The 25919-nt window shown below is 38.1% G+C and overlaps 1 protein-coding gene across 1 annotated transcript; it reads right to left on the reverse strand.

Moving 5' to 3' along the window:
* Positions 1-25919, reverse strand: LOC148162227 (uncharacterized). The gene is made up of 5 exons (XM_088019880.1): positions 25686-25919; positions 23930-23988; positions 14362-14488; positions 13973-14068; positions 1-3904 (listed from the first exon to the last, which is right to left on the reverse strand). Exons 2-5 carry the CDS (start codon positions 23942-23944, stop codon positions 2457-2459), a joined length of 1686 nt encoding a protein of 561 aa, XP_087876006.1. The 5' UTR covers positions 23945-23988; positions 25686-25919; the 3' UTR covers positions 1-2456.

Here is a 25919-nt window from a genome sequence, read left to right on the forward strand (position 1 = left end):
TTCTCCATTTTTATGAAAGCCTTCTCTAGTCTGGGCTCTCATCATCCTCAATACATTTTATTTGCTCAATGTTAAAGATTTCAGCCATGCTGATCGTCTCTTCCAGCTGCCCTCAACACTTCTGATCCAGGTGTGCACCTCACCACAATACCTTTCTCATCTGCCAACGCAGGCCTGTTCTGACGTCCACTCTAGGAAGGGAAGGCAAGAGAGAAATACAGAAAGCACAAGGGAGAAAGGAGAATGTGAGAGGAAGAACTGGCCAAACTGATTTCATTTTAAATGTTAAATCCCTTGGCTCCTCTAATAAACATTACTTGGTCCATGGGTATGACTGGATTTTTTTAAATTTAGGATTACGCACCTTAATTAATAAAATACTGGTAACTTTACTTTCCTGAAATGTCTTTTACAGGTTTTGGTATCAAGGTTATACTGAGCTCACAAAATGAATTAGAAAAGTTCCATCTTCCTTTCTCTGGAAAAGTTCATAAAAGCTTGGTATCATTTCCTACTTAAATATTTGGAGTAACTACAGTGAAGCCATCTGTTCTTAAAAGTTTTCTTCCTGGGCAGGTTTCTGTTTTTTTGTTTTTTTTTTTTTTAAATACCAGGTATCGTTTGCAATTGCAGTAAGGTACACTCTACCTCTGATATGATCTTGCTTTTACTGATAGCATGCTGTGCTCAGCAAGGGCCCATCCTACTGGCAGTTCCCAAATTCTGATCATTTTTTTCTTAGTACTGGAAAAAAAAAATCTACTTTCAGCTTTGCTTTTCAGGCTCCTGCTCTGTGCTGAGTCAGTCTTCTAAAAATTTCTTCAAAAACTGTCATGTGTCTGACCTCTAATGTTTAAGAATTTTTCACTCCAGCCTTGATGGCCAGAAGTTCTGCTGGCTCTGGTCTCTGCCCTCCTACGGAAGAGTTCCAGCCTCCACCTGAGCCACGCTCAATACTCAGGCTCCTCCCTGTGGCCAGAACTGGCAAGTGCTCCCAGGTAAAACAGCTGCATTCTGCCCGTGTACTTTCTAGGATTCACTCTCCTGCATGTTACCTCTAGTCCTCTTTGCTTCTGCAGCAATAGGCTGCATTCAAATAGATGCTTTTTGTGATATTTTTCTAGCTGTTCTCAGTTAGTACACTGATCTGCTATAAGCTACTATAACCTACCTGGTAGTATTATCTACTTGTGCTTTTTTAAAGCTCTATATTTAAGAATGCATTTTCATATATAAAATTTTTTTTAAGATTTTATTTATTTGAGAGAGAGAAAGAGAGAGAGAGCATGAGGGGGGAGGGTCAGAGGGAGAAGCAGACTCCCTGCCGAGCAGGGAGCCCAATGTGGGACTCGATCCTGGGACTCCAGGATCATGACCTGAGCCAAAGGCAGTCGCTTAACCAACTGAGCCACCCAGGCGCCCTAAATGTTTTTTTGAAATTGTTACATCACATATGAAAGGTGTTAAGTACGTGGAGAAATAGAGTTGGGTACAGTAAGTCACTCACAACAGGATGACACTTGCCAGGAAAGAAACCACCTATGCTCCACACTCACTTTTCCTACATTCACTATGTTGCATGCATAGCAACTCACCTTTCCCCTTGGATCCACTATTCCAGGATGAGCCACTCAAAATCAGTCTATCACAGAATTACTAAAACATCCTGCTGGCAAGCTACTCCTACATGTGTCACCAGATCCAAAACGTCTCTCTTTTACCTGGACATCAGAAAGTCCTGTTGGTGGGTCCTCTTGCTAAAAATCTTCTCTTTTTCTGCATATGCCTGAGCAATAAACCTCTGACGTGCTTACAACTGTGCTCCCAGTGTGGTGTGTTTTCACATCTAATACCTTAAACAGAGGGGAACAACGGACTGGCAAGGGGCCAAAGTGTATCTTTACAAAAAGAAAACACTATTTCTAAATGAAAACGTTCTCCACATTTCCTAAATTGCTAGAAACCCTTCAAAACCTCTGATGTATAAGCTTAGATTTAACTTAAAGCTTCCACATATTGAAAATATTTTCTCTAGTGATTTCCAACATCGACCAGATACTACTTCAAGCACTTCACACAAGTCATCACCTCAGACTAAATGCTTTCCTAGAGTTTCCTATAATTTGTGCATTTTCTAAGGCCCGTGGATAAAGTCTTCTCTACCCTACAAATGCTGATAGATATTTCTAACTTATTTGTTTTCTTTGATGTTTAGTGAGGTGTGGCTTTGGGCAAAAGGTTCCCTATATTCATTCACCAATAGGTTTTCTCCACTGAGTATGGGTCCAATCCCAGCACAGAAGTTTTCTATATTCCACAGCTTCATATCATTCTCTCCCCTCTGAAGTTCTCTGCTATATTGTGAGAACTGACTTTAGACCAAAGATGTTCTCACAATCATTGTTACCAATGGATTTTTCTCCCCATTTTTGTTCTTTTTCTATAAACTCTTGACTTCACCCAGAGTGATTTCCCTCATTTATTACATTTATAGGGTTTCTCCCCAAATGTGTTCGTTGATGTACCGTGAGTTTAGACTTCACATAGAATGATTTTCCACAAACATTACATTCATAGGGTTTTTCCCCCGTGTGTGTTCTATGATGTGCAATGAGTTTTGACTTTACACAGAATGATTTTCCACATTCATTACATTCATAAGGTTTCTGTCTTATGTGAGTTCTCTGATGAACAATTAGGGCTGATTTCTGACGGAAATTTTTCCCACATTCATTACATCCAAAAGGTTTCTCCCCTGTGTGTCTTCTCTGATGTTCTGTGAAACCCGAGTAGTAGCAGAAAAATTTTCCACATTCAATACATTCATAGGGTTTCTCACCTGTGTGAGTTCTCAGATGTTTGGTAAGAGTTGACTTCTCAGAGAAGGATTTCCCACATTCATGACATTCATAAGGTTTTTCCCCTGTGTGAGTTCTTTGATGTTTAATGAGGTCTGATTTTCTGAGAAAGGCCTTCCTACATTCATAACATTCATAGGGCTTCTCCCCTGTGTGTGTTTTTTGATGTACAGTAAGGACGGACTTAAATGAGAAGGCTTTCCCACATTCACAACACTCATATGGTTTCTCCCCTGTGTGTGTTCTCCGATGTTGAGTGAGGGTAGACTTTTCACTGAAGGATTTCCCACATTCCTGACATTCAAAAGGTTTCTCCCCTGTGTGAATTCTCTGGTGTTTAATGAGGTCTGAATTCTTGTAGAAAGTTTTCCCACATTCATGACATTCACAAGATTTTTGCCCCGTGTGTGTTCTCTGATGTCTTGTGTGGGCTGACTTCTGGTTGAAGGTTTTTCCACATTCATGACATTCATAAGGTTTTTCTCCTGTGTGTGTTCTCTGCTGTACACCAAAGACTAACTTTTCACTAAAAAATGTTCCACATTCATTATATTCAAGTATATTGTCAATTGAGTGGGTTCTCTGAATTGGAATGAGGTTTGACTTCTGGCTGAAAGGCTGAACACTCTGATGCTCAAAGAGAATGGATTCCTCAAAGAAGTTTTCTCCATATTCATTAAATTCACAGTGATTCTCTCTTGGATGTGTTCTCTGATGAGCAATAAGAGATGACATATCACAGAAGATCTTCCCATATTCAGTGTATTCACAGGTATTCTTCCCTGTGTAAGCTTTCTTATGTACAACAAAGAGTGAATTCTCATGGAAAGCTTTCCTACATTCACTGTATTCAAAAGGTTGCTCCAAAATTTGAATTTTCTGATGGTGAACAAAGTCGTCATTACGGTGGAAGCCATTTTTATTATATTCATAAGGTTTCTCTTCAGAATGAATTCTTTCATATTTATCATTACGGAGCCCATTTCTACCTTTGTTAAACTCATTGAACTTCTTTCTTGAATAGTTTCTACTGTTATTAATTAATTCTGAAATATAAATAGAGTAACAAGGAAGATTAGTTGACAAGTATATTTAGGAGAAACAGAATTAATTAGGTTTCGGGGAGTGGACAAGCTTAGTTCATTATCTCCTCATGTCTCGATTATAACAACAGTATACACACTTCCAGTCTCATCTCTCTTTTCCATTCCACACAATAACAACAAATCAAACTTCTAAGACCTCTAATTCAAAAGGAAACAGTACGATAACCCTATCCCTAATATCTCTAATTCTGTTTCTAGCTCTGATGCACCGGGAATAAAAACACACAACAAAATAGCAAAAACAATGAGTGGTAAAAAGTCTTTCTTGCCACAGGATCAATTTACAGCTCTTTTGATTTATGGTATTTTCCCTTTATTCCATCAGAGTTGTTCAACAGTGTGGACTTCTCCTGGCCATCAAACCCTCTTGCAATGTTTTCTGGCTTTCTCCCAACCAAATCTCACTTCATTTAACATTAGTCTTCAATCCTGCATACATATATATATAAATGCTTTTATATCTCCCATAACATGAAAACCTACAACTCTAAACCTAATCCTGGAACTTTCATTTACCTGTACCTTAATATTTTTTGATTATGCATATCTGTCTTTACTCCTCTGCTAGCTATAATACTATATTTCTAATAATGTATCATACAATTCCATAGAATGCCAATACTAATACTACTGAGTCCAATAACCTAAGAACTGACAATATTTTTTTAAAGGTATCACAATGAACCAAACATATCATTATATCTGGATTCAGATTAGAACCAAGCCATCAATTTACAAATCTAGAATGAATATATTTTATTCTTGTAAGCCCAGCTGTTTGTCCCCATAAATTGTTCATTCTCATCCATAACCTTATACTCAAATTCTTTCATTCTCTTAGTTTACAGTCCAATAATGTTTTTAAAAAGTTGCCTTCCCAAATCTCCCCATCACTTTCAGCTTCATTTGCTAAAAAGAAAAAAAAAATGAAAGGCCTAAAACATGAACAAACATTTCTCCAAAGAAAACATATAGATAGATGGCCAACAGACACATGAAAAGATACTCAACATCACTCATCAGGGAAATGCAAATCAAAACCACAATGAGGTATCACCTCACACCTGTTAGAATGGCTAAAATCAACAACACAGGAAACAATAGATGTTGGCAAGGATGCGGAGAAAAAGGAACCCTCATGTACTGTTGGTGGGAATGCAAACTGGTGTAGCTACAGTGTAAAACAATATGGAGGATCCTCAAAAAGTTAAAAATAGAGCTACCCTATGATCCAGCAACTGCACCACTGAGTATTTACCCAAAGAATACAAGCACACTAATTCAAGAGATACATGTACTCCTGTATTTATAACAGCATTATTTACAATAGTGAAATTATGATGGCAGCCCAAGTGTCCATCAATTGACAAATGGATAAAGAAGATGTGGTGTACACACACACACACACTGCAATATTACCCAGCCATAAAAAAGAATGAAATCTTGCCATTTACCAGGGCATGGATGGAGCTAGAGAATATAATGCTAAGTGAAATAAGCCAGTCAGAGAAAGACAAATACCATATGATTTCACTCATATGTGGAATTTAAGAAGCAAAACAAATGAGCAAAGGGAAAAAGAAAGAAAGAGAGAAACCAAGAAACAGACTCTTAACTATAGAGAACAAACAGATGGTTACCAGAAGGGAGGTGGAGGGAATGGATGAAACAGATGATGGGGATTAAGTAGCACATTGTCGTGATGAGCACTGGGTGATTAAAATAAAAAGTTAAAAAAAAAAAAGCCTGTTTGTATCATTTACTTTAACACAAACATGAGCTACGCTGCTATAACAACATCTTTGTTAAATGCTGAATTTTTAAATATTTCACACAGCTCTGATTTTCATTCAACTATGTTTCTGGCAGTCATAACTCTACCTATGATTTTCTTTCAACACTTTGAATAGATATTAAGTCAGTGGTATTTAACAAATGGTTTTTATCAGAATTAATTGGAGAGCTTTACCAAACACAAGCTTTTAGGCATCATACTGAAAGATTTAGTGGTTTAATGTCTGTACGTTTAAAAATACTTCTGTAAAAACCAGCAAATATGGTAAAATGCTACTGAAAGATCAAAAAAAGCATGTATAGAATAATATATTTATGATATTAATAATAAATGTTAGTTTTATTATGAAAATAAATATTTAAATGTTATTAACAAATCTATATAAACCCCATCAAAAGTGTCCTATTCCTCTTAGGACTTGATGTGTGTGTGTATGAGGAGGATGACATGGAGTTGGCTTTCATATTCCATGATAACTTTTAAAATGAGCATGTGTTACTACATGCTGTTCAGAAGAAACAAGAATGGTAACACAGGCATGATTTTTCAGTCTCTATATCAATGTATACCTGACAAATCAGAATCTAATGCCTGATGACCTGGCATATATGTTTACAAAGAGTTTATGGTAATGACTTTCTGAATTATTATGAAAATCTGGCTCTATGTGACTCCATGGTCAAGCAAAATCGTTAATAATGTGCAATTCTGGATTATTAAAGAGTGAAACCAAGATCTTTCTCTTGGGAAGATCAAAATCCTGGGGGCGGGGTGTGTGGAGAGAAGTCTCCTAAAATACAATTATCTAATTATAGGACCAGGAATTAATTTCTTGATGGACAGACACGGAAGGAGAACTGAGCTGAAGTATTCAATGAGCTTGTCTTGGCAAAGGAAATTTGGGATAAAAATTATAAAACATATGTAATGAAAACAAGAAGCCATTACTTGATGTCAGGTACTATTTCCATACCCTTTGTTGTTTTGGTTTCTCATTTATAACCTCTATATTTCCTACTATACTTTCAGCATTATTTTTTCTACCTGTTTTTTCAAATTGTGTTTTGATTACTGCAGTGATTTTATTTTTTTTCCAATTATTTCCTGTGATATAACATAGCTCATAATACATCTTCCTGCGGACTTACTATCTCTTTCGGAACCTCTTATTTGCCTATTTTATGCTCTTGCACACCCAAAGCCATTATTTCATTGTTAATTTATATTAAAAACTAGGAATAATATTTAGGCATTGCATGACATTTTTCAGGTGAATTACCACTTGCTTGTCCTGTCTTCTCCTGTTTCTTGTAATAACTTTGCATATATCTTGTGATGGCTGTTGTTTTGTTTTGTTTTTAATTCCTGAGCACTGAAGGAGATGGGTTTTTCCTGACCCAGCTATTTCCTGATCCAGCTTTCCCATGGGGGTGAACTGAGAACCGTATTCCAAACTGGCAGGAATATTTCCTAACAAGGGCACTGCATGCTCTCCTCAGTCTTTACTATTCTTCAACTGAATGAAGTCTTTTTAGTTTTTTCAAGTATAAAGTCTTTTTCATTTTCTACTACTTCACAGATGGACTGCAGCTTTCCAACACAGCTTGTGCCTGTGAGTCCTCATTCTACCCCACCCCTTTGTTTCTCATGAAGAAACCCAGCACAGAGATCTAGCACCATTCTGAAAGTCCTTCCTGCTGTTCTACAAGATTAGGTTTGACAATTTCAGGTTCCACCTTCAAAAGGAGCAGCTCTGAAATCTTCAGCTCAGCACACACCTCTACCTGGTATTTCACAGCTATTGGCAACCCCTTCCCCTTGTTTTGCTGTTGAGAGTTAAACTTTCTGCTTGTTCTTTCAAAAGTGATGTTTGATTTGCATCTGTTAGTTCTTCTTGTATTCCTGTTCCTAAGAAGTCAAGGTTAAAATGCCAACTTTGTTTCCATCTTCAAACCTGAGTTCCATTTACTTCTCCTTGTATTTTTCTCTTTAAATTTTGTGTTATGTTAATCACCATATACATTACATCATTAGTTTTTGATGTAGTGTTCCATGATTCATTGTTTCTGCATAATACCCAGTGCTCCACGCAGAACATGCCCTCTTTAATACCCATCACCAGGCTAACCCCATCCCCCCACCCCCTCCCCTCTAGAACCCTCAGTTTGTTTTTCAGAGTCCATTGTCTCTCATGGTTCGTCTCCCCCTCCGACTTACCCCCCTTCATTCTTCCCCTCCTGCTATCTTCTTCTTTTTTTTCTTAACATGTATTGCATTATTTGTTTGAGGTACAGATCTGTGATTCAACGGTATTGCACAATTCACAGCGCTCCCCATAGCACATACCCTCACCCATGTCTATCACCCAGCCACCCCCTCCCTCCCACCCACCACCACTCCAGCAACCCTCAGTTTGTTTCCTGAGATTAAGAACTCCTCATATCAGTGAGGTCATATGATACATGTCTTTCTCTGATTGACTTATTTCACTCAGCATAACACCCTCCGGTTCCATCCACGTCGTTGCAAATGGCAAAATCTCATTCCTTTTGATGGCTGCATAATATTCCATTGTGTATATATACCACCTCTTCTTTATCCATTCATCTGTCGATGGACATCTTGGCCCTTTCCACAGTTTGGCTATTGTGGACATTGCTGCTATAAACACTGGGGTGCATGTACCCCTTCGGATCCCTACATTTGTATCTTTGTGGTAAATACCCAGTAGTGCAATTGCTGGATCGTATGGTAGCTCTATTTTCAACTTTTTGAGGAACCTCCATACTGTTTTCCAGAGTGGTTGCACCAGCTTGAATTCCCACCAACAGTGTAGGAGGGTTCCTCTTTCTCCACATCCCCGTCAACATCTGTCGTTTCATTTACTTCTCCTTGAAATACATACTTCTCTTGGCCTCCAGAATATCATATTCTCTCAACTTTAGTCCATCCTCACAGATTCCTCCTATAGTCCCCACTGCTCAATCTTCATCTTTATCACTTCTAAACCTCTAAACCTCATGGTGCCCCAGGATTCAGCCATGAGACGATGTCTCTCCTTTATTTATACCCATGAGCAAGAAGATCTCATATAGTTCCCATGACTTTGAACATCTTCACACTGCTGACGTCCACACTTACATATTGTTACATATAGTGTAACCTCCAAAAAACTAGTAATTTTCTGAAAGAATATATAACTAAAAGCTAATAGAGGCAAAAGAATATAAAAATTTAAAAATCCAAAAGGAGGGACACCTGGGTGGCTCAGTTGGTTAAGCGTCTGCCTTCAGCTCAGGTCATGATCCCAGGGTCCTGGGATCGAGTCCCACATCAGGCTCCTTGCTCAGCGGGGAGCCTGCTTCCCCCTCTGCCTGCCGCTCCCCCTGACTGTGCTCTCTCTCTCTCCAGTAAATAAATAAAATCTTAAAAAAAATAAAAAAATAAAGCATTGAATTAAGTTTAAAAAAAATTTTTTTAAATCCAAAAGGAGTTGTGAAATGAGGAATAAGAGAAGAAAGAAGACATGGTACATAAAGAAAAGAAACAGCAAGACTGTAGGCTTAAGTCCAATTATACCAGTAAACATAAATGGACTAAGTAATATAAATAAAAAATTTTAAGTGTCAGACTAGATTTAACAAACAACTACTGCTTTCAGTTTGTAAGAGACACACTTTAAATATAAGAACATGGTGAGGCTGACAGTAAAGGATGGAAAAGAAAGCTGGTATGGCAACACTAACACCAGAATCAGACTTAGAGGCAAAAGTATCACTGCATATATGGAGACAGGCACTGCATAATGGTTGAAGAGTCCATTAAAAAGTAAGATGTAACAATCCGCAATTTCTGTCTGCCTACTAATACAGCTTCAAGAAATATCACAGTTGGAGATTTTAAAACGTCTTAGTATCTGACAGAACAGCAGACAAAAGACAATCAGAATACAGAAGACCTGAAAAAATACCATTGTAGAACATTATACAAAACAATTATAGACTATACCTTCTTTTCAAGTGAGCATGGAACATTTATGAAAACAGACAGTATCAACAAATTTCAAGCAACTGAATTTATTTCAAGAAACTGAAATTCTCTGTATTAAATTAGAACTCAAGAACTGAAGGATAACTAGAAAAAAATGATTTTAGAAGCAACTCACTTCTCAGCATCCCTGCTTGATGCTCTGATCAATAGCAGCTCCTACACTGTCCCTGTGGAACACCTCCAGGTGTCATGCACACCATAGAGAAGGGGGGGCAAGTGAAATGGTGTCATGAACAAAGGGGACTGTTTGGAACTGCCTTCAGGCAGTCCCTCTGAAAAGAGGACAAAATCAAATATTTGGACTGGCATTGGGGGTGGGGAGTCTAAAGCTTACCAGACAGTGAGAAATCATGCTGGGGGGCCTAACAACTGCAAAATCATTATTTCCACATGTACCCTCTGGGACTGTGCTTGCATGTGTGCATGTGTGAAAATAAGGCATTAACTTGCAATCTAAGTGTGATCTCCACACAGGGGTGGTTATCAGAAACATTCAAGTATTTGAGGAAATACCTGGTGGTGCAACAGACCTCAGATATGCCCTCTGGGAGCAGGTTTACTACCTATAGTGTGGTTATTCTGCTAGAAAGAGGTACAGAATCTGTTCCTGTCTTGAGCTGAAATGCTTCATGACCCTGCCTCAGCCTGGAAGGCATTCAAGTCAGCTTCAACTGGCTGGCCAGAGCTCTATGGATAACAGAATGTGCCACAGACTTCTTTCTTGCAGGTCAAGGCAAAGTTAGGGCAAAATACTAATACAAACTGCAGCCCCTGGTTTGATGCCTCAGGCCAGGTTAAAAAAAAAAAGTGAATGGAAATACCTGAAGAGCATCTAGCTTTCTAAGACAGACCTTGATGGTTAAAGACTAAAACAAAATGATGAAGGAATGGCACACACACAGAAAAACTGGCCAGAAGTCAGAAATAAAATGAGTGATTGTGCGGGGCTGTAGGGAAAATAAATTTTGTTTCTGCACAGCTAGGACTTTTCGAGCAAATCTCAATAAAACTTGGAGCTTAAGGTAAAAGAATGAGGCTTGGAAAGTAATTTATGACTAATTAGATAGAGACAGACTCCAGAGAGACTCACATTTCAGTGGGGGCATTGGAACTGGGGGCCCTGGTGACATGCTGGGTATAAGGCTGGAGACAAGGGTCTTCTTTCTCCCCTGAAGAAATGTACTCGTAGTCCAAAGGGTTAGAGTGTGAACTCAGAATCCTTCCCAAGGGAGGAAAGGTTTTCCTCTCTCCTTTTAAAAGGGTAGGGGGACAGCTACCTCTCTCTTCTACAGAAACACCCACATTCATTTTATCAGTATTTTTCACCCAAAATACCAACTTTGTATGTATGTGTGGAACACCTGGTTTCTGTCTCATTGCTCCGAGTCAGAGACTGAGGCACACTGGGGCCACAAAGTTGTTACTCAGTTTTAAGCAAATACTAATTCATGCTCTCTATTCCAGGAACCTCGTGTGCTGTATTTATGGTAAAATTACCAAAGATAAACTAAAAATTTAACAGTCTGAAATTTAAAATCTCCACCAAGAGATAACTTCAGACCCCAAAAGCTTCACAAGTGAAATCTATCAAACGTTAAATAACATAATCTCACATAATATCATCCATAGAATAGAAAAGTATAAAGCACTGCTCAACTCATCTTAGGAAAGTGGTACAGTCTTCAACACCAAACCTGAAAACGTTACAGTGAAGGACAATTAAGGATAATAGTTCTCATGAACACACACACACAGAAAAATCCTACATAAAATAGTGAAAAGCCAAATTCAGTGATTACAAGAGCAAAATACATTATGATGGAGGATGTATTTCAGACACAACAGGTTGGCTTAACGTTGGAAAATTAATCAATATATTACTCACCATATTAACAGAATAAATATGAAAAAGCATGATTATCTCAATACATGCATAAAAAGTATTTGACAAAATCCAATACTCATTCATGATTCAAAAAAGGGGGGGCAGGTAGCACAGTCAGTTAAGCATCTTACTCTTGGTTTTGGCTCAGGTTGTGATCTCAGGGTTGTAAGATCGAGCCACATTGGGCTCCCTGCTCAGCGCGGAGGCTGCTTCACACACTCTCTCTCTCCCTCTCCCCATCACGCACATGCTGGTTCTGTCTCTCTAAAATAAATAAGTAAATCTTTAAAAACAAAAACCCTCTTAGGAAACTAGGAATAGAAGAGAACTTCCTCAAAATGATAAGGCATATTTATAGAAATCCTTCAGTTAAAATCAAAATTAATTCTAAAATACTCAATAGTTTCTCTCTGAAGTCAAGAACAAGACAAAGATGTTCACCTTCACCTCTTCTGTACAACATGTTACTGGCATTCTCAGCCAGTACAATAGGCAAAGAAAAGAAAAAAGGTATAAACATTAGGAAGGAGAAGTAAACTTGTCTTTATTCATAGAGAACACAATTATTGACCTAAATATTTTTCAGAAATCTATAAAACAACTACCAAAATAAGTAAACTTAGCAAGGTTGCAGGATACACGGCCAGTGTGCAAATACCAACTGTTTTTCTATACACTAGCATTAGATGTCAATTCTCTCCAAAATGATCAATGCAATCCCAATAAAAGCCCTAAAACAGTAGGTATAGGCATATGGGTGTGTGTGTGTGCATTTGTGAAAACTGACAAGCTGATTCTAAAATTTATATTTAAATGCAAAAGCTCATAGTATCATAGCATTGTCCATAATATCTGGAAACAAAGAAATTATTTTAATATATTTTGTAGATTAAAATGTTCTTGGCAACATTCTGTATTCATGCTATCACCAGGCAACCTTGAAGAAAATAGCAAAGCTAGAAGGCTAACACTGCCAGATGTCATGACTTATAAATAATTAAACTATAAAGATAAAAGACAATGGTATTATCAAGAAGATGGATAAATCACCCAAAGGAACAAAACAGAAAGCCCAGAAATAAAACCACAAATATACGGTCACCTGATAAATAACAAAGATAAAACCACAATTCAGCAGGAGAAAGGACAGTCTTTTTAACTGTTATCAGAAGTCCTCAAGAGAATGGAAAGACAAGCCATAATTGAGAAACGGTATTTTCAATACATACATCTGCCAAAGATTCGTATTTGGAATCTATTTTAAAACTTCTATAATTCAGTAGAAAAAGACTAATGATCCAATAAAAGAATACAGGCAAAAGACCTGAACAGTTAACTTTGCTGAAGAAGTTCCAAATAGCCAACAAACATATGACAAGATGCTCAACATCATCAGTCATCAGAGAAATGGGAATGAAAACCTAATGAGGTAGCACAACACAATGACTAAAATGGCTAAATTAGATTGATGATACCAAGTGCTGACAATAACAAACTGCACTTAAAGCTCTCATACACTGCCAGTGGCAACACAATTTAGTACAACCTCTCTGGAAAACTGCTTAAACTAAAAAATATTGTTAAAGCTGAATATGTGATTACTCTACCCAGCAAGTCCATTTCTGGTCATACATCTAACGGAAGTTAAGAGTTTACGTCCTCCTCAAAAAGACACACTCAAGAATATTTATAAATGTTTTTCAAATACCTCAAAACTCAAAACAAGTACGTTTCAAAACAAATATGTTTCAAATATGTATCCTAACTATGTTTTAATAATATAATAAAGAGATAAACTCTGGGGTAGTCACAGTGGAATGCTACACAGCAATATAAAGCAATAAACTAATGATATACACAACGTGGATGTTTCTCATGGACATAATACTGAACCAAAGTAGCCAGATACTATATATATGTGTGTGTGTATATATATATACACATATATATATATATACTCTATATACACATATGCATAGTAAGAATACATACATGCATACATAGTACATGTGTACACTTAAGATGTGTGTACTTAATGCTATATAATTTATTCCTAAGGGGGAAAAAAGATAACATTTGTGTATAAAAGTGACACTGGGAGATACTGGATGATCCAGTGACACTGAATATTTGAGTCATGTCAACATGCTACTTCCAAAGGTCCAGAACCTCTAAAAGGTGATTCCTGAAGACATTTCAATGGCTTTAAAGCTCTGAACTAACCCTTTGTGATCTAATTTCCTCCTAAACTCCATCTGGCTCATACGTACTAACTCACCTGGGTTACTCTGGCTTGGGATCTCTTCCTCTAAAATCCACGGCTCCTCTCCTTGCTCCAACTTGAGGATCACTTCTGGTTTAGGAATGGAACACCCTGTGAATGAGAGGTGTGTGATTTGGGACAAACTGGATAAGCTTCAGGGCCTCTGAAAGTGGAGGACATAATAACTCAAAGACTATACAATAAAAAAAAAAAAAAATTAACTTAATCCCTGTTATGAGGGAGAAGAAAACAAATTCCTTCTGATAACCAAAAGAGATAAGTCATCCTTGACCTCCAAATTCCAAAGCTAAATATTATTATATTCTACAAAAACTCTGCAAGTTTCTGCAAATAAAAAAAGACACACATACCGGGGGTCTCCGTGACAAACAAACACTACCTACCCACTGAGACAAGGTGACTGTAGTTCTCCAGCATCACATCCCTGTACAGGGTTCTCTGAGCAGGGTCCAGGTGCTGCCACTCCTCCTGGGTGAAGCCCACAGTCACATCCCTGAATGACAAGGATTCCTGAAAAAGCACATTTCTGCTCAGTCTGAAGTGATCAGAATCAGGTGATATGAAAAAAAAAGAAGTTCAAAGACTAATTCTTACCATTTTTTACTGTTGAAAACTGGCCAGAAAATGTTACTATGGACCTCTACCATATACCACCTTATTTTGTGTTATACTTTGTGAGTAAAAAAAAAAAAAAGAAAAAAGAAATACCATTGGTGAATTATTTTGTTATTTAATACAAAAAATTTGAGTGCTCACATGTACCTGGAACTGCCCCAGTTTCTGAGAATTCCAAGTTGAATAAAATACTCTTCCTGGTCTCAAAGAAGTTATTCTCATAAGGAAACCTATGAGACTTCGTAGGTAGAGAATACCTACGAAGACAAAGCTACCATAGACTTAAAGAATCCACACCACGAATATGTGCAACACAGACAGGAATCATAAAGGGGTTCTGTGCAAGTTCCCATGCTCTGACTGTGACCGGTGCCTCTGATCACACAGATGCAAAGAGGCACACAGCCACTGTTGATGCATTTCCCCCAGATGCTGCAAGTCCCCTTCAGTTTGTGTTTTTCCCTTTTCATTTTCTCCTCCTTCATTCTTTGCTTTTCCCCCTTCAAGAACCAGACATTGAAGACCAAGACATTCAAAAACAACTGCATATACTAGGAGAATTATAAAGTAACTGTGCATACCCAAGGAAAGGCTCAGAATACACCTAAGGAGACATTAACTTTACACATCAGGCTGGTCCTTGGCACAGAGAAAGCCTACGACAATCAAAAAATAAATAAAAATAAACAAAAACAATAAGAAAATACAGCAAACATTACAGAATGGGGAGAATCTGATTTTCAGAGTTACCACATTATTAGATTCAAATGCCCAATGTTCACTCAAAAAATCACAAGGCATACAAAGAAACAGGAAAATATGAAACCATAAAATGCCTAGAAAAAAACACAGGTGGTAAGCTCCTTGACATAGGTCTAGGCAATGATTTTAGATTTGACACCACAAGCAAAAGCAACAAAAGAAAGAATAAATAAGTGGGACTACATCATAACTAAAAATTTTTGCACACTGAAGAAAATCATCAACAAAATGGAAAGGCAACCTACTAAATAGAAGAAAATATTTCCAAGTAATATATCTAATAAGGGACTGATATCCAAAATATATAAAGAACTCATACAACTCATTTATAAAAAAAAAAAAGAAAGAAAAAAGAATCTGATTAAAAAATGGGCAAAAGATCTGAATAGTCATTATTCAAAGAAGACATACAGATGGCTAATAGGTTCATTAAAAAGATTCTCAAAATTATTAATTATTAGGGAGATGCAAATCAAGACCACAGTCATATTACCTTACACCTGTTAGAATGGCTCTCAAAAACACAAGAAGTAACATCAGGTGTTGGCGAGGATGTAAAGAAAAGGAACCCGTGTGCACTGTTGGAGGGAATTTAAACTGGTGCTATGGAAAACAGGACAGAGGGTCTTCAAAAAACTAAAACTAGAACTATCATATGATCCAGCAAGTCCACTTCTGGGTATTTATCCAAAGAAAATAAAAACATTAACTCAAAAGGTTATATACACCCCCATGTTTACTGCAGCATTATTTACAATATCCAAGATATGGAAACAACCTAATAGTCCATCCACAGATGAAAGCATAAAGAAATTGTGGTATGTGTATACACACACACACACACACACACACACACACACACACACAATGGAATATTATTCAACCATAAAAAAGAATGAAACCTTGCCATTTACAACAACATGGATGGACTTTGTGGCATTATGCTAAGTGAAATAAGTCAGAAAGAGAAAGACAAGTACCGTGTGATCTCTCTGATATGTGGAATCTTAAAAAAAAATACGTTCATACAGAAAACAAATCGGTGATTGCCAGAGGTGCGGGGGTGGAGTGGGGGAAATGGGTAAATTCTTCTTTATTTGTTTAAATAAATTGTTTTAAAGAGAAAAGAAACCTAGAGACCAATATCCTTTATGAATATTGATGTAAAAAATCCTCAACAAAATATTATCAAACAGAATTCTGCAGCATAGTAAAAGGATTGTAATACACTACAAAGCTATAGTAATCAAAATATATGGTATTGGCACAAAACAAGACACAAAGATCAATGGAACAGAACAGAGACCCCAGAAATAAACCCATACCTATTTGGACAATTAATCTACGACAAAGGAAGCAAGAATAAAGACTGAGAAAAAGACAAGTCTCTTCAACAAGTGATGCTAGGAAATCTAGACAGCTACATGCAAAATAACGAAATTGCTCCACTTTCTTATGCCATACACAAAAATAAACTTAAAAGAGATTAGACATCTAAATGTGAGCCGTGAAACCATAAAACCATTAGAAAACATAGCCGGTAATTTCTTTGACATTGGCCATAGAAATGTTTTTCTAGATATGTCTTCTAAGGCAAGGGAAACAAAGCAAAAATAAACTATTGCAACTACACCAAAATGAAAAGATTTTGCACAAAGGCACCCATCAATGAAACAAAAAGCAACCCAGTAAATGGAAAAAAAAATCTGCAAATGATATATCCAATAAGGGATTAACATCCAAAATATATAAAGGGCATAAACAACTGAACATCAAAACAAAACAAAACACAAAAACACTGATTAAAGAAGACATACAGATGGCCAACAGACACATGAAAAGATGCTCAACATCACTCATCATCAGGGAAATGCAAATTAAAAACCACAATGAGATATCACCTCACACCAGTCAGAGTGCCAACTATCAAAAAGAAATAACAAGTGTCGGTGAGGATGTGGAGAAAAAGGGAGCCTTGTGAATTCTGGGTGGGAATGGAATTGGTGCAGCCACTGTGGAAAACAGTATGGAGGTTCCTCAAAATATTAAAATAGAAATATCTTAAGATCCAGTAATTCCACTTTCTTTGGGCATCTACCCAAAGGAAAAAAAAAACTAATTTGTAAAGATATATGCACCTTTTAATGCAGCTTTATTTACAATAGCTAAGATATGGAAGCAACCCAAATGTCCACTGATAGATGAATGAAGAAAGATTTGGTATACAGACACAACAGAATATTACTCAGCCATAAAAAAGAATGAGATCTTGTCATTCCTGACAAAATGGGTGGACCTAAAAGGCATTATGCTAAGTGAAATAAGTCAGACAGAAAAAGACAAATACCGTATGATTTCACTTACATGTGGAATCTGAAAAACAAAACAAATTAAAAAAAAAAATAGACCCATAAATACAGAGAACAAACTGGTGGTGTCAGAGGGGAGGTGGGTAGGAGATTGCTGAGAAAAAGGATTAAGAGTTACAAACTTCCAGTTAAAAAATAAATAAATTATGGAGATGAAAAGTACAGAGCAGGGGCGCCTGGGTGGCTCAGTCGTTAAGCGGCTGCCTTCGGCTCAGGTCATGATCCTGGGGTCCTGGGATTGAGCCCTGCATGGGGCTCCCTGCTTGGCAGGAAGCCTGCTTCTCCCTCTTCCACTCCCCCTGCTTGTGTTCCCTCTCTCGCTGTGTCTCTCTCTGTCAAATAAATAAATAAAATCTTAAAAAAAAAAGAAAAGTACAGAGCAGTAAATAAAGTCAATAATATTGTAATCATGTATGGCAACAGCTGGTGACTACACAAGTGGTAAGTATTGTGGTAAGTATTATTGTGGTAAGTATTGACTAATGTATAGAATTGCTGAATCAGTATGTTGTACACCTTAAACTAATATAAAATTTTATGTTAATTATACTTCAATTGAAAAATAAAATAAAATGGATTATATACCATGACCAGGTAGATCTATTCTTGGAATCCAAGTATGGTTCAACATACAACAATCGATCAGTATAATACACGACATCAACACAATGAAGGAAAAAACAAAATGACCATCTTAATTGATGCAGAAAAAGCATCTGACAAAGTCCAACAATCTTTCATGATAACAACACTCAACAAAATAGGAATAGAAGTGAACTAACCCCACATAATAAAAGCCATGTATGTAAAAAATACAGGAAAAATTATACTCAATGGTGAAAGGTTGAAAGCTATTCTTCTAAGATCAGGAGCAAGGCAAGGCTGCCTGCTTTCACCACTTCTATTCAACACAGTACCGGAAGTTCTAGTCACAGCATTAGACAAGAAAAAGAAATAAAAGGTATTCAAATTGAAAAGGAAAAAGTAAAATAATCTGTGCAAATGATAGACTCTTATATGTAGAAAAACCTAAAGACTCCACAAAAAATGCTGTCAGATCAACTAAATGAATTCAGCAAAGTAGCAAGATATGTCAACACACAAAAATGAGTTGCACTTCTATACAGGAACAATGAACAATCTGAAAAGGAAATTACAAAAGCAATTCCATTTACAAAAGCATCAAAAGAAATCTTAGAAATTAATGTAACCAAAGATGTAAAAGATTTGCACAATGAAAACTACAAAACAGTGCTGAAAGACATAAAAGAAGACATAAATAGGGGTGCCTGGGTGGCTCAGTCGTTAAGCATCTGCCTTTGGCTCAGGTCATGATCCCAGGGTCCTGGGATCGAGCCCTGCATCAGGCTCCCTGCTCAGCGGGAAGCCTGTTTCTCCCTCTCCCACTCCTTCTGCTTGTGTTCCCTCTCTCACAGTGTCTCTGTCAAATAAATAAATAAAATCTTTAAAAATAAATAAATAAAGACAACATAAATAAACGGAAACACATCCCATGTACGTGGATTAGAAAGCTTACTGTTAAAATGTCAATATTACTCAAAGCAATCTACAGATTCAATGAAATCCCTAGCAAAATCCCAATGATATATTTTTGGAGAAATGAAAAAATTCATCCTAAAATTCATACGGAATCTAAAGAAACCTGAATATCCACAACAATCTTGAAAAAGAACAAAAGTAGAAGACTCATACTTCCTGATTTCAAAACTTAATACAAGGCCACAGTAATCAAAAAAGGATGGTACCAGCATAAAAAGAAACATATAGACCAATGGAATAGAAAAGACAGTCCAGAAATAAACCCTCACATATACTGTTAAATGATTTTTGACAAGGTTGATAAGACCATTCAATGGGAAAATGACAGTCTTTTCATCAAATGGCACTGGAGAAACTGGATAGCCACATGCAAAAGAATGAAGCTGGACCCTTACCTAACACCATATACAAAAATCAACTCAAAATAGATATAGTACCTTAATGTAAGACCTAAAACTATAAAACTCTTAGGAGAAAATATAGGACAAAAGCTACACAACACTGGATTTGGCAATGATTTCTTGGATAAGACACCAAAGGCATGGGTAACAAAAGAAGAAACTGACAAATTTCTCATGAAAGTGAAAATATTTTCACAACAAAAGTTACTATCCAGAGTAAAAAGGCAATCCACAGAACAGGAGAAAATATCTGTAAGTCATATAGCTGATAAGGGATTAATATCCAGAATATATAAACTCCTAAAATTCAGTAACATAAAAACCCCAAACAACCCAAATAAAAAATGGGCAATGGACTTGAACAGATATTTCTCCAAAGAAGATATACAAATGGTCAATAAACACAAGAAAAGATGCTCAATATCATGAATCATTAGGGAAATACAAATCAAAGCTACAATAAGATACCACCTCACACCCATTAGGATTGCTACTATCAAAAACACAGAAAACAACTGTTGGTGTGGATGTAAAGAAAATGGAACTCCCATGCACTGTTGGCGGGAATGTAAAATGGTACAACCACTGTGAAAAACACTATGGAGATTCCTCAAAAAATTAAAAACAGAATTTACCATATGACCCAGCAATTCTATTTCAAGGTAAATATCCAAAAGAAGGTCTCAAAAAGATGTCTGTACACTCATTTTCACAGCAGCATTGTTATTCACAATAGCTAAAATTCAGAGCAACTCGTGTCCATGGACAGATGAATGGATAAACAAAATGTATATACACATACAATGGGATATTACTCAGCCTTAAAAACGGAAAAAAAGTCTGCAGTATGCTATAACATGGATGAAACTTGAGAACATTATGCTAAATGAAATAAGGCAGTCACACAACGACAAATACTACAGGATTCCACTTATATGAGGTAGTTAGGGTAGTCAAAATTACAGAAACAGGAAGTATCAGGGTACTTTCCAGTGGGGAGTTATTGTTTAATAGGTACAGAATTTCAGTTTTACAAGATGAAAGACTACGGGGATGAATGGAGTGACAGATGCACAACAATGTTAATGTATTTAACACCACTGAAGCGTACACTTAAAAATGTTTAAGATGGTAAATTTTGTTATTTGTATTTCACCACAATAAAAAAGAAAAAGTAAAAATGCACTGATATGTACTACAACATGGATGAACCTTGAAAACATGCTAAGTGAAAGAAGCTAGACACAAATGGCCATATACTGAATGACTCCATTTGTATGAAATACACAAAATAGATCAATCCATAGAGACAGAACACAGACTGCTGGTTGCCAGGGATAGGGTGAATAAGAGAATGGGGAGAAACTCCTTAATGAGTAAAGGGCTTTATTTAGAATGATGGGAGTATTTTGAAACTCAGTTAAGGTAGTGGTTGCATAACACTGTGAATGTTCTAAATGCCACTGAATTGATTTGGTCACCTTAAAATAGTTAATTTTGCATGTGAATTTCACCTCAATAAATTTTTTAAAAACATAAAGTGTGGGGAATAAAATTACAATGAAAGATGAAGGAGTTAAAACCACATAACAGTAACCGCAACAAAATGAGAACAAATTCTCAATATAAAGGACAGAGCATTTCATATTAGGCTAAAAATGTCTACTTACATGTTCCTTACCAAAAAAAATATACTCACAAAGAAAGCGGAAAATCTTACTAAGGTGCAATACCCCCATGACCCAAAAACCTCCAGAACATCAAAGGAGGGAATGATTGGTGAGTGAGAATGGATAACATCTCCTTTACAAGTCAAGTGGTTTTCAGTGACTTGCTTTCAGCTAAGCTGAAAGAGAAATTAATTAGAGTTGTATTAAGAAAACAGTTTCATTTACAATAGCATCTAAAAGAATACAATACATCTGGGCTCTTTCCATAGTTTGGCTATTGTGCACATTGCTGCTATAAACATTGGGGTGCACATGTCTCTTCAGATCACTACATTTGTATCTTTGGGGTAAATACCCAGTAGTGCAATTGCTGGGTCATAGGGTAGCTCTATTTTCAACTTTTTGAGGAACCTCCATACTGTTTTCCAGAGTGGCCATCAACAGATGAATGGATAAAATGTGGTATATATATATACAATGGAATATTATGCAGCCATCAAAAAAAGAAAGAAATCTTGCCATTTGCAACAACATGAATGGAACTAGAGGGTATATGCTAAGCAAAATAAGTCAATCAGAGAAAGACAATTATCTTATGACCTCACTGATATGAGGAATTTGAGAAACAAGATAGGATCATAGGGAAAGGGAGGGAAAAATGAAACAAGATGAAAACAGAGAGGGAGACAAACCATAAGAGACTCTTAATCTCAGGAAACAAACTGAGGGTTGCTGGAGTGGTGGGGGGTGGGAGGGATGGGGTGGCTGGGTGATGGACACTGGGGAGGGTATGTGCTATGGTGAGCGCTGTGAACTGTGCAAGACTGTTGAATCACAGACCCGTCCCCTGAAACAAATAATACATTACATGTTAATAAAAAAAAGAGAGAATAGAACAGACTTCTCCTGGTCTCAGACTTGAAAAAAATAAAAATAAATAAAAGAATACAATACTTAAGAATAAATTTGAGCAAGGATATGTAAGATTTGCACGCCAAAAACTACAAAACATTGCTGAAAGAAATTAAAGAAGACCTAAGTAAGTGGAAAAAAATCTCACGTTCATGGATTGTAAAACCTAATATTGTTAAAATGTCAATATTCCCCAAAGTGATGCAGAGATTCAATGCAATCCTCACCAAAACCTCAACAGCCTTTTCTTTGCAGAAATAGAAAGGCTAACCTAAAATTCATATGGACTTGCAAGGGACCTTGCTGTAGAACATAGTTTGGTGGTTTCGCAGTAAGTTAAACGTAGGATGACCCATCAATTTTACTCCCAGGAAAGAAGTGAAATAGGTCTTCAAACAAAAACTTGTACATGAATGCTCATAGCAGCACTGTTCTCAACAGCCAAACAGGGAATCACTCCAAATGCCCATCACCTGATAGATACACAAAAGGTGGACTATACATCAGTGGAATATCATTCAGTCATAAAAGTAGTGGTACATGCTACGACATGGATGGGTTTTCAAAACATTAAGGTAAGTCAAAGAAGCCACCCATTAAAGACTACATATTGTATGATTCCATTTATATGAGCTATCCAGAATAGACAAATCCATAAACAGAAAGCAGGTTAGTGGTTGCTAGGGGCTGGGTAGACTGGGGAGTAATTTGCTCATTAAGTCATGGCACTGCTCATTAAAGGTATGGGGTTTCCTTTTGATGTGATGAAACTATTCTGGAAGGAGAGGGTGGTTATGGTTGTACAACATTGTGAATGTATTAAGTGCAACTGAATTCTACACTTTAAAAGGGTTCAAATGCAAATTTCACATTATATGTATTTTACCACAATTCAAAGAGTGGAATCCCTCACCAGACTGCAAAAATGTAGATTCTGCGCAGTCCCCAGGACTGTCACAAAGCCTATCTCATCCTACTGACTACCACTAATCACTGTGGTCTGCCCAAACTTGCTCCTTCTTTGAACAACCAGGAGTCCTAATGCTGACACAATTCACGAGAAGTATTCTCTGCCTACCACTTCTTTATGTGTAACTGCAGGACTGTCACTGGAAGGTACACAATGCCACCAGATGAGGCTTATCAAAAAAGGTTTTATGTTCCAGTTTCAAAACTCAGTAAGATCACAAGATGTGCATTTATCTACGAGGCATCTTTGCCCTACTATATCGGATGTCGGCGAACTGCAAACATTTTTGGTAAATGGCCACATAATAAATATCTTAGGCTTGCCAAGCCACACAGTCTCTGTCACAACCACTCAACTCTACCCCTATGATATGAAAGTAGCCACAACCACAAATGAACGAGCATGGCTATGGCCCAGTAAAACTTTATAGACACTGAATTCCATACAATTTCCCATCACAAAATACTACTCTTGATTTGTTTCTCAACCACCTAAAAGTTCTTAGTTTGTGGGCCATAGAAAAATAAGCAGCAGGCTGTATTTGGCCCACGTACTGTAATTTGTTGACTTGCGCTCTGCATTTTCCCTGATGTTAACGTATCCGTTTCTACTATTTCACATGAAGGTACAGACATTTTATGAACCTCCCATAATCACTGTTAGGCAAAACTGTGAATAAATGAACAACTCACCTGGGATGTGATCATTTTCTGTTGGCCCTGGAAGAGTGTGGATAACCGTGAGGGTACAGCTGAGAAGGAAAGAACCAACATGAGAGATGCCGCCAGCCTGAAAAACTCCACACAGCTGATGGCAAAACACCTCTGAAGTGGAGATGCCTTGAGAAGGGACAGAAAGGATGACAGGAGGGAGCAGCCCATGCAAAAATCCGGAGTGCTTGGACATACTAGTTTTTAAATGTAAAAACATTTGCATCTGGCTGGCTCAACTGGTGGGGCGCATGACTCTTGATCTCGGGGTTGTAGGTTCGAGCCCCAAGTTGGGTGCAGAAATTACTTAAAAATAAAATCTTTAAAAAATGTTTGTTTTCTCCTGATTTACTAACAATGTATGCTTTAAAACAGAAAAATGTAAGCAACATAGTACACTAAATAAACAAATTAGGAAAAGCCAAGGAATGGAACATAACACTTTCATTAAAACTGATGCTGAGCAAAAATATATCAAGTTGTAATGTTCATTATAAGGCAGAGAATCCCACTAGGTTCTGAAAAAAGGGACGGGGTTTTTAAGGGCTGGTCTTTTTCGAAAGGAAAAAAAAAAGTTTGCTTTAACTCAGTTTTAGGTATCTCAAACGTATCTTTTGATTAAAAACAACAAACGGGTTCTGACTTATCTGTTGTTAAAGCAGAAAACACCTGCTTGGACCATCAAGAGATTCCATGTCTGCTCTTGTTTCTGCCACAACAAAATGTGTGACTAGGAGCAGGTAAGTTAAGTGAAAGAAGAACCATTTCCTTCCCACCCTATCCCACTCCCATCTTTAAGCAGAGAACAGGTAAGACTTAAGGACCCTTCCTGCAGTACCATCTCGGATTCTATCAGAGGGGGCATCAGCATAGGGCTAGTTGTGCTGTAGTGAGCGAGCCACTCAGAATCTGGGAGTGGAGAAAAGGCGAAGGGACGAAGGAGGTAGTTTCCTTCTCTGTGGCTGGTAAGCCCTTCTCCCCACACGCTGCCTCACAGCTCCCCAACAGGCAGTACCGTCTGTTCCTTTTGCCTTCCTGTCCCGTCCCCTCCCAGCCACAGCTGACATTCCTCCTGAAAGCTGGACCACAACGTCCACCATCACCCCAGTCTTCGAGAATCTGGCTATGACCGTGGTTCTGGCAGGAGGACCCAAACTGCTTCAGGCTGAGCAAGAGTCTTTGCCCCTTCCATCTATCTCTACTGAGGTCTGGGGCCAACTGACTGGCGTCCTAGGAGCGGTCCCTGCTTCTGGGATCCCTCTTCGTCCCTCACAAGAGCTGCCTTGTTCCAGGAACATTCTAAGGGCATAGCCAGTTAGAATCCCCTTCTGAGATCTAAAGCTCTTGGACCTTCCTGTCACGCTGGACCTTTGCTGCTACTGAGGACACAGCAAGGCTGCAGGGTGTCAGCGGGATCTGGATGCTCCACTCAGGTTTCAGGCTCAGGTTCTCCAGGAACAAGGTCAGGACTCCTGCAGCGGCTAGCTGCTGGGTCTACCTCGAGCCCAGGTTTGATGCGAGACAGGATGAGGCAGGGCATCTCCCTCCTGCTCATTCATCACCTGGGGCTCTGTCTCTTCCCTGAGCCCGGTACGCGGTTGCCATGGGGACGCGACACTGACCACAGGTGGCTGGGAGGACGAAGAGGGACCGTGAGTGGAGAAGAACAAGGTTCCCCCTCCCCAAGAGAGAAGCGCCAGGCCACGAGCGCCCCAAGGCCGGTTTCCGCCGGTCTTACCGAGGCCTCGGCCGACCCCTCACGTCGGAGATGAAAACACCAAGCTTCGCTCGGTAACAAGCTCTGGGACGTGCTGGTTCGCATTCGATGCATAAGACGGAGCAGAACTCACCCCGAGCTCAGGTACCAAGGCCGACTCCGTCACCCGCCCCTCCCGCGCGGAGCCCCTACTTAAGGGGCCACCCACGCCCAAACGCCCGCGGCTCCCCGGCTGCTCACTCCCCGCCCGCGGTC

The sequence above is a fragment of the Eumetopias jubatus genome, unplaced genomic scaffold (genome assembly GCF_037043125.1).
Source record: "Eumetopias jubatus isolate StellerSeaLion01/CBP00866 unplaced genomic scaffold, mEumJub1_p1.0 scaffold_17, whole genome shotgun sequence".
NCBI lineage: Eukaryota > Metazoa > Chordata > Mammalia > Carnivora > Otariidae > Eumetopias > Eumetopias jubatus.